The 9,475-nt window shown below is 38.1% G+C and overlaps 2 protein-coding genes across 4 annotated transcripts; both read right to left on the bottom strand.

Moving 5' to 3' along the window:
• On the bottom strand, positions 288-2,885 carry LOC104712916. Of its 2 annotated transcripts, none has more exons than XM_019229437.1 (8): positions 2,729-2,885; positions 2,303-2,498; positions 1,913-1,975; positions 1,610-1,746; positions 1,447-1,484; positions 1,307-1,352; positions 716-880; positions 288-626 (listed from the first exon to the last, which is right to left on the bottom strand). In XM_019229437.1, the coding sequence occupies exons 1-8, from the start codon at positions 2,844-2,846 to the stop codon at positions 469-471; spliced, it is 921 nt and encodes a 306-aa protein (XP_019084982.1). In that variant the 5' UTR covers positions 2,847-2,885; the 3' UTR covers positions 288-468. The 2 variants fall into 2 exon arrangements, with proteins under 2 accessions (XP_019084982.1, XP_010428213.1); XM_010429911.2 differs by having other exon boundaries at positions 716-820.
• LOC104712917 (leucine-rich repeat receptor-like protein kinase PEPR1) lies at positions 2,897-6,830 on the bottom strand. Of its 2 annotated transcripts, XM_010429913.1 has the most exons (3): positions 6,035-6,830; positions 3,530-5,962; positions 2,897-3,415 (listed from the first exon to the last, which is right to left on the bottom strand). In XM_010429913.1, exons 1-3 carry the CDS (start codon positions 6,504-6,506, stop codon positions 3,003-3,005), a joined length of 3,318 nt encoding a protein of 1,105 aa, XP_010428215.1. In that variant the 5' UTR covers positions 6,507-6,830; the 3' UTR covers positions 2,897-3,002. The 2 variants fall into 2 exon arrangements, with proteins under 2 accessions (XP_010428215.1, XP_010428214.1); XM_010429912.2 differs by having other exon boundaries at positions 3,530-6,830.

Here is a 9,475-nt window from a genome sequence, read left to right as displayed (position 1 = left end):
CATTTTGGTTGCAGGTGCTCGGGTCGGGTTCTAGTTGTCTCCGATTATGGTTCCGACGAGTCAACGCCGGTCGTTGCCGGGAGAAATGACCCGGTTAATCGACATTTTATGTCCATGGTGTGAGACACATAACGTCATGTACTTGGTGCATGTGGCCATGCCAACCATATACTTGATGTAGCTAGGGGTACATTATCAAACTTGGGATGTGTGGCCATGTGTTGCGCGATACCTCGTGTAGCTGGCCATCTTTTTTCCAGATTTCAATATATAGTTCAGAAGTGAGACTCATGTGATGATGTCTTTTTTTTTTTTTTGGCTTAAAAGGATATCAGAATCTTACAAGTTACAGATAGTAGTATTTGCCAAATCGGACACGATTCTACAACAATTCGTTTAACATTTCCAATACAAGCTAAAGGTGAAAAGCTTGGAATCTAAGCTAACAAGTGAGGCTCTCTTGATTCATCATCTGTATTGTTTGACCATAAGAATGTCGGAGCATAATCTTTGAGGCACTTGTTGCAGTTCTTTACCTTCTTGCCATGCCTGTCCTACGCATACACCCGGACCTATATGCCGTATGTATATGACGACACTGTCGTTGAATGGATACGGATGCTTTGCTGCAAAGAGAAAAACAGATGAAGTTATGGGTTTAGAAGACACCGTTTATATATGCTATTCTCAAATCAGTATAAGCAATGAGTCTTACATGGTCGAGGAAAGCCTTGTGGGTAATCTTCGATAGCAAGAAGCCCGTCGCCAAATTTGCATGCTGCATCACAGGGTTCCTCTGTGGCCATAACTTCCATAGCTTCTGTAACCTCAAAGTATAAAGGACTAAAAGCATTGGCAAGGGTTGAAACTACTGGTCCACTTGCAGAATGACATTTCTTGAGATTATTTTTGTAAATAGTACAACAGAAGTAATAGCATGACATTCACTTATGTTCATTCACCAACTGCAGAAAGATTTTTATAAACTTATAAAGATGCATACAAACCATAAAATATCTTAAATGCAACGATAGCTCGTGGAAAAAGGAATAAGTCACACATGTTCCAAAATCTATTGCAGGCAGCTGAGTAAAAAGCCACAACTAACCATATTGAAAGTTGTTTATCTTAAAATCAACTTACTAAATCAATTCCAGTGATATAAGCTCACATTTGATCTTACATTGTCAGATAGAGTTCCACATTAACTTAGATATGCCTTAAATGTTGGAATTATACTCGCAGCAACTGCAAATGGAAAAGTGTTGTTTATTTTGAGAGAAACATTAATTGGATCAAGACTTACCACAAACACGCCCATAGGTCTGTCCGTTGCTGGAGCGAAACACAGCCTACCAAGTAATATATAAACGATGTCAAGAAATATAGCACATGATAGATGCTGTCGTATGAATTAAGGATGGAAGTGATATCAGTATGACTAACCATCTTGAAGAAATTTATCCAAGATATGATTAGTGGACCTAAACATTAAGAGAAGAATACTTTAGAAGTTGTTTAAGAACATCAACATCAAGATACATAACCACACGCAGATAACATACAAACTCATTTATATATGTAGGGGCTCAAACCTAAAATGGATTACCCTGACTTGTTCGGCAGCTAAAGTATTCTAGTGAAGTTTCCGCATCTCCAGTAGAGAATAACCTGGAAGCAGTCATTTTGGCTAACTTTGGATTGTCGTAACGAGTGCTTGCTATTTCCCATGCTCTTGATATAAGCCTGCACACATACACTCTCATGAAGAAAATTGTACATGCCAGAACATGCACTAAGATTTCTTTCCATGTCAACTTCTTTGGCAAATTAATCCAATCTTTTCCAAGAGACATAAGTAAACCACATGACATAAAAAGCTAAATACTGATAAGAGTTCAGTAAGAATGACCTCGGCTCTAATAATTGCAGCAAATGGTGGCGCCTCTCTTCAGGGATGTCTTCAATCTTTTTCCTGTACAATATCAACACTATTAAACAGTCATCTTCTTATTTTATAATACGCCAGATGAAATCTAACAGGGAATTGCATGAACTAGTGGTGGTATAGTGCTTTGAGAGCAACCCCGAAACTATATTATATCTCTTCTTGGAAAAATTAATACCCTCCAAGAAAATATCCTATTTACTATATAGCAAACTCGCGCAGCCAAGTTAGGAGGAACAATAAAACTGAGACTGCAACATGTGGCTAACAAAATTCCACTAATCTAAACATGCAAGCCAGCTGCTTAAGACTGAATTTAAATGCTGGAACCCAATCAACCGAAAGCAGACTAACCATAGATAAGCAGCCGGGTTATATGAAGCAGGATCCAATGGAATCAACTCCTTGGGAGGATCAAGAAACGTTACAACATCAGATTCATCAACATAAACCCTTTTACCAGTAGGAAGAGTTTCATATGGTTTTTCATCCCATGGAGATTCATATCCTCTCCCTCCATAAACAGCCAGTACCACACCACGATACAACCCTGTAAAACCCAAAATATAACACACACATCTCTCTCTTTAGAAACCCAACAAGACTCAGCAACATAAAATCACAAGATATAACTGAACTTTCATCTTCTAACATCACTACTAAACAACAGTCACCTCAATTTAATATCGACCAAGTTAACTACAAGTGTATACAGGATAAAAGCTTCCCCAGAAAAAAAAAAAAATCATTAAATGAAAGAGAAGAAGAGCTTAAGCTCACTGTTTGATAGAGGAAACGCAAGCTGCGACTTTCCATTCCGGCGAATCGAGCCGTCAACCGCCGGAGTAAGTACCGGAGTCCGTATAAGCCAACTCTCCCGTACCGCCCCTATCTTCATCTCCGGCCAAACGAATATTTTTTTTTAAATAATTTAAAAGAAAAAAGAAATTTTGATAAACGATATATTTATTTCACAAACACGGTTACAACTAAAGGGCCGTCATAATTGGGCCTTAATTAGGCCCATATTTTACATTATTGGCCGAGTTATACATTACGAGTTAGCTAACAATCCCACGGTTCCAGCAGAGAAACTTCTTTGAGAGGAGCAACTTCTTTCAAGATACTTGACATCTTCCAACAGTTTCACCGCATCTCTCATCGTTGGTCTCATTCCCGGATCTTTATCAGTACAGCTCAGTGCCAGTTCCATCACTTGAATCACCTGTTCCCTAAGATTCGAATCCAGAAGCTCGTCCACAAGAGTAGGATCGACGATTGTTGTCACCATGTCTTCCACATTGTTGTCCTTGCTGCTGCTCAACACTGATCTGACCCAGCTTACTATATCTGTACTGTCCGGGAATGATTTGTCCACCGCTTTCTTCCTTGTTACCATCTCGAGCAACACAACTCCGTAACTGTAAACATCTGATTCTCTTCCCCTCACGGTTTTGTATGCGTTTTCTGCACAGTTTCATTGGTGGATTTAGCCAATGATCCAGCTTAAGAAGAAACAGAGTATCCATACAAAAAGCTTGCTAATATAAACACTAAACCATTCTACTATGTATGCATTACCTGGTGCGATGTACCCGGTGGTGCCTGTAACAGTGGCAGTTGAAACCGTTGAGTCATCAAGAAGGCGAGCCAAACCGAAGTCCCCAATGTGAGGCTCCAAGTCTGAGTCCATGAGTATGTTCTCTGGTTTGATGTCACGGTGAACAATCGGGGGATGACAGTCATAGTGTAGATAGGACAGTCCGTGAGCGACACCAAGCGCTACGTTGAACCGTGCAGACCAATCTAGGCCATTATCTTTTGGACCAACGCCGTGGAGAACATCGTATAGGCTTCCTTTGGGCATGTACCTATACAACATCAAACCGTCATCTTTCCTCAGCCAAAACCCTTCTAACTTAATCAGATTCCTGTGCCTCACTTGACCAATGGTATCGATCTCTCTCATCATACTCTGGTTGGCGCGGATGTGAGATGCAAAGACGAGTCTCTTCACAGCGTAGACCTTTCCTGAGCCCAAAGAAGCTCTGTATACAACTCCGTGAGCTCCTCTTCCAATGATGTACTTTTCATTAAGATTGTCAGTTGCTGCAAGAACTTTGTTAAGCAACAAAGATGGGCCTTCCTCCTGTGTGAAGACATAAGCATCTTTCTCTTTCTCTGGTCTTCCTTTGCGTCGGCGTAGGCAAATGAAAACAAGGGCAATAACCAAAACCAAGACAAGTAAAGAGGATAAGACCGCTATAAGTGCAATCTTCCAGGTGCTGAGGCCACTTTTACCCTTGCAGTAATTCAACCCGCTGTGGCTATTGTTGCTACCAGAAAAGGAATGTGGAATGCAGAGTTTGGGATTTCCTGAAAACATCGACAGGTCAGAGATCAACTCTTTCTTCAAGTGTACCGGTACTGAACCATTGAACTGATTGTTAGAAACATCAACACGCAGCAATGATTCAAGATTCTCAAGAACAGACAAAGAGCCTGTCAACTTGTTGTTGGATATGTTGAGTCTTGTTAGTCTGTCAAGATCCCCCAACTTGGAAGGAATATCACCTGTCAATCCGTTTCCGCTAAGGTCCAAATCATAAGTCAGAACCTCTATCGACCCAAGAGACGAAGGAATCTCACCACCAAAAGCATTTCGAGCAATCTGCAGAGTTGACAGCTTTCTCAGCTCAGGAAAGAACTGTGGAATACCTCCTGAAAACCGGTTATCGTTGAGAACCAAAGTCGCCAAGCCTTTCCAGTTACTAAACTCTGAAGGAATCGAACCGTTTAATGAGTTGTAGCCAACATCAAAACGCTCAAAATTCACACACTTAGACAGCTGAGCTGGTAAAGGACCTCCAAGAAGATTACGTGAAAGATTCAAATAGCCAAGGCTTTGTAGATTCCCAAGTTGTGGAGGTATCTTTCCTGTGAGTTTGTTTCGAGACAGGTTGATGCTCGAGAGATTCCTACAGCTTCCGAGGCTCCCCGGGATTGGTCCTTCAAAGTTGTTGCTATTGAAATCAAGAAATTGAAGGCTATGTTCCTGAGAAAACTCAGGAAGATGACCTGAAAGGTTGTTTTCTCTAAGGATGAATCTCGTGATGGTCTTACAGTTACCAATAGAAGTTGGTATTGAACCGTGAAGCAGATTAGTACCCAAATTGAGAATACTCAACTTCTTTCCATGGCATAGATTCGGTGGTATCTCTCCTGTGAGTTTGTTATCAATAAAGTCAATCTCTTCTAAGCTGCTGTTCACACCTAAACCATGCGGTATTGGTCCATAAAAGCTGTTGTTGAAGAGCGTAGCAATCTTTAAACGCTTCATCTGTGCCATTTCCACAGGTAGTTCCCCTGTGAGGTTGTTTTGATAAACCAGCAACTGTGCAAGACTCTGACTCTTCCATATCTCCATAGGAATCTCACCCGTGAACTGGTTTTCGAAAAGCTCTAAACTTTCTAACTTCTTCAGCTTCCCTAATGTACTAGGTATCTCCCCTCCAAGCTGGTTATTGTTCAGCTTCAACAAGTTCAAGCTACTACAGTTCCCAAGCTCCGTGGGGATACTCCCAGAGAGACGATTCTCTGAAAGGTTTATATCTGTAAGCTTCTTCAACAAACCCAATGAAGGAGGGATTGTACCAGACAAGTTACCATCCACAATGACTAGAGCATCAAGGTTACTGCAATTGCCCAATTCAGAAGGGACACCACCTTCGAATTTATTGTAGGACAAATCTAAAGTCAACAGATTCTTGCAGTTTGGTGAGCCTAAACGTAACGGCCCTCCTAGGCTGTTGTTACCAACAAACAGATCAGTGAGATTCACCAAAAGGTTAAGACTTTCAGGTAACGAACCAACTAACTTGTTCCTGTGCAGATACAGAATCTCTAGACTACTGCAGTTCCCAATCGAGTCAGGGATGTTACCAGATAACTGATTCTCAAACATACGCAGATCCACAATCTCCTTAGCTTCACCAATACTTTGAGGAATCGGACCTGTTAGATTGTTATACTCCAGATTTAGAATCTGCAACTTGGGAATTCGAAACAAGGATTGAGGCAACTCACCAGTGAGAAAGTTTGAGTAAAGATAAAATTCCTCCAAGCTCTTCAAGCTACCGAGAGTATCTGGGATCTCACCGGAGAAACTGTTTTCAGACAAATCTAAAGAAACGAGATTGGTACAGTTTCCTAAAGTGGAAGGTATAGTCCCAGAGAAATTGTTACTACTCAGATCCAAAGTCTGCAAGCTTTTGAGCTCACCGATTTCAGGACCCAACTGACCTGAAACCCTAGAATTAGTGAAGTTGAGAGACGCGACATTCTCAGAATCGTCACATGTGATACCAAACCAGTTACATGGAGTGGCTTCAGATGCGTTCACCTTCCATGTCGAAGTTACTTCCGGTGGTACTTTGTCTAAATGCTTCAGAAGCGAGAGTAGAGTTAACCCATCTGAGTTTAAACAAGAAACTAAACGGATCGAGAGAAAGAAACAGAAAAGTAGAAGAATTTTGAAAACCCCAACAAGATTCTTCATTTCTGATGAGATTATCAAAAGTCAAGAAACATGCCACTGGGCTCTTGTATCAAATCAAGATTGGTATTTGAAGCTCAAAGCTTTTGCATGAGAGAGAGAGAGAGAAGGGGGAAAAGGACAAGACTTGATTGATGGGTCATGGGTAGGTATAATTTAACTGATGATTCTTGCCGTTTTTTATGACGAGACAAGATTTTGTTTTTGGTCGTTTATGAACCAACAACAAACGAGTGTGAGATAGAGGGAGACCGAGAGAGAAACCTTAACCTCCTTCCTTCAACGCGTTTTCTTCTTTGCACGCTGTTTCTCATTCAGTCTTCTTTCTTTCCGTTTTCAGAGACACACGTGTTTTTATATAAAGAAGTCATCTCTGTTTCTTTTGATTCCTAGTGTGAAACGTGAATCTTTTCAATATTCTACAACGATGTCGTTTTACGAGTTTATCCAAAAAGAGTAAGAAACTGTTAACACATCAATAACGAAGTAAAAAAAAAGCATTTCATTAAATAATTGGACTATTTGGTTGGTGAATAGAGTCAATTTGTGGGGAGTTGGGTAGGTTTTGGGTTTTGCCAAAAAAAAAAAAAAAAAAAAAAAGNTTGGGTCCATTATTAAATTCAGTACCAAGAACGCATTACCAAGTACCAACCATTAAAATATTTGATTGCAAACGTTAACAACACAGTCCACTACCTAAATTTTAAATTTGATATTATACGTGTATTGGTGTATAACAATCTTTTTCGATACTATTTGATAAGAACAGCTAAACCGTTTGCTTAGAACTGAACAAATTGACTTTCAAATCATGACTAAGGTAAGCTTCCGAGAAAAATATATAGAATAAGAGAATTTTGATTCCACGTTTCTTTTTTTTTATATAGAATTGTAAATTCACATGTCGTATATGAATTTGGATCTAATCAACCGACACTTTTTATTTTATGAATATCTCACTAACATTGCAGTATATCTATTTTTATACTGAAATAAAACATATAAAAATGAGTTGATAGTAAAGATGTTATTATTAATATAATGTCACTGGATATTTTGAAAAAGTCTGATTTTGGTCAAGCAATGTTATTACTAACACTAAGGGTGGCGATCCGGCGGAACGAACCCTGAAAAACAGTTTCTGGAGAGAACCAAAGTGGTCAACTCTTTCCAGTTACTAAACTTTGAAGGAACCGAGCCGTCTAATAAGTTAAATCCAAAATTCAGGTGACTAAGAGCAAGGTCAATGGGGGGTTCATATTTTGGGGATCTTATACACTATTTGAATTTTTATGAATTAATTGTATACTTTTTTAAAAATAAAAATCCTTGATATCTTAATTAAAATTATCTCTTCTAATGGTATGATCTAAATTTGGGTCTCTTATTTATGAAAATATAGTTTTTTAAAAATTTAAAATTTTTAAATAGAATAGAAGTAGTTTAAATGTTTAAACATATAAGGATTAATAGGAAACTTTTGACTTGTTTATGATGAATAAATTTCGAGAAGGAAATCAGACTAGAATCCTTTTATGAAAATGATGGTTTCTATTCAATTTGGGGACTCTTGAGTGACCTATCATCAACAATTGATTCATCACCATTCAATAATCAGGTTATTCGATTAAATCCAGCTTAATTAAGGGAAAGAAAGACATGCATGATCAGAAATCACTTGAATTGATTCCATAGCAAACACAAAAGCCATAACGAGTCTCACTCTCTCTCTCTCACACACACCATTGTCTCAACTTAAAACAGAGAAAAACTAGTCAATAATGTAACTTGTCCTAAAATGCAAAACATATTTAGTAGAGAGTAGAAGAGACTAGAGAGGGAGAGAGAGAGAGAGATAGTTTAATAGAGCTTCCTTTAGTAGGCGTTGTTGTTGTTGTTGTTGTTGTGATGTAGGTTCGGGTGGCTGTGATGTAGATCGTTGGACCATGAACATCACTCGAGGCCTTGTCATCGATCGGCCCAGGTAATCAACATTGAATGTTTTAGAGTGGATCATGGATGCCCACTTCTTCGAGACGAGAATGAACCTCACCAAGGATTTCAGAGGCAATCGTGAGAGAATGCTCATTTGATGATCTTCAGTAAGTGACTCAAATTTGATTTCTCCATTCTTGTTTTTTCTTTCTTTGTATTTGTAATGATATTTTGTGTTTTGAGATATAGAGAGACTAAACACACATATGTGGTATTTATAACAGAGTAGTCTCATAGTTTGTTACCAACGTTGTAACTTGTGAGTGTGGGTGATGATTACTCGTTGAGTCGTAAAAACGCGTACATCTTTATTTTACATATCATGAAATGCTTTACATCTCAAAGAAACGAAAGTAGAATGTTTAGCTCCACACGTTAAAAACTTACTAAAATTATTGGCCAATTAGCATAGAGTTTACTAGATACCATGCATGAAAAGTGACAAATTTGCTTTCATCTTACACGTTTTAGTAGTAATTTGGTTCTAATTCCAATACAATAATCACACGCCAGGATATTGATAACAAGTTAACATTTCCTAAAGGTTTCCACTTTAATTCTGTTTTGTCTATTGAGAAGGATGATTGCTAGACTAACAGAGAGATTTGGTGTAAGCCACACCAAGAGTGACTTGCAAGGTTTTCTTTCATTGTACTAATCTAGTCGTCAATGCACAAAATAAATTCTGATATAAATTTAACTTCTTAAGGTTGTTAAAATATATATATATATATATATATATATATAAGTTCTTAAAAATTTTCACTATTCACTTTAATTCTTTGTACACAATTTTTTTAAAAAAAAAATTTATGCATAAAAAAGTTAATTGACTATTCTTTTAAATTTCTTTATTTTTTATTTAATGGGTTACTCGTTGAGGATTGTTTGGTTTATATGTTAGGATTTAAAATTGAAAAAAAAATGATGTAATGTTATTTATTCTTAAGTATAATATTATATAGAGAATATTTGTT

Source organism: Camelina sativa, chromosome 9, assembly GCF_000633955.1.
Source record: "Camelina sativa cultivar DH55 chromosome 9, Cs, whole genome shotgun sequence".
Classification (NCBI taxonomy): Eukaryota; Viridiplantae; Streptophyta; class Magnoliopsida; order Brassicales; family Brassicaceae; genus Camelina; species Camelina sativa.
Note: the sequence above shows the minus strand (reverse complement) of the source record. Positions and strands in the feature narration are given on the sequence as shown.

Bases quoted from the DNA above. Each gene is read 5' to 3' on its own strand.
- LOC104712916 (XM_019229437.1), bottom strand. From the start codon at position 2,846: ATGAAGATAGGGGCGGTACGGGAGAGTTGGCTTATACGGACTCCGGTA. The intron at 1,485-1,609 runs GTAATCCATTTT...CTTAATGTTTAG, and splicing joins TAGCTGCCGAACAAGTCAGG to GTCCACTAATCATATCTTGG. The intron at 881-1,306 runs GTAAGTCTTGAT...GTCATTCTGCAA, and splicing joins GACCTATGGGCGTGTTTGTG to GTGGACCAGTAGTTTCAACC.
- LOC104712917 (XM_010429912.2), bottom strand. From the start codon at position 6,506: ATGAAGAATCTTGTTGGGGTTTTCAAAATTCTTCTACTTTTCTGTTTC. The intron at 3,416-3,529 runs GTAATGCATACA...GAAACTGTGCAG, and splicing joins CACCGGGTACATCGCACCAG to AAAACGCATACAAAACCGTG.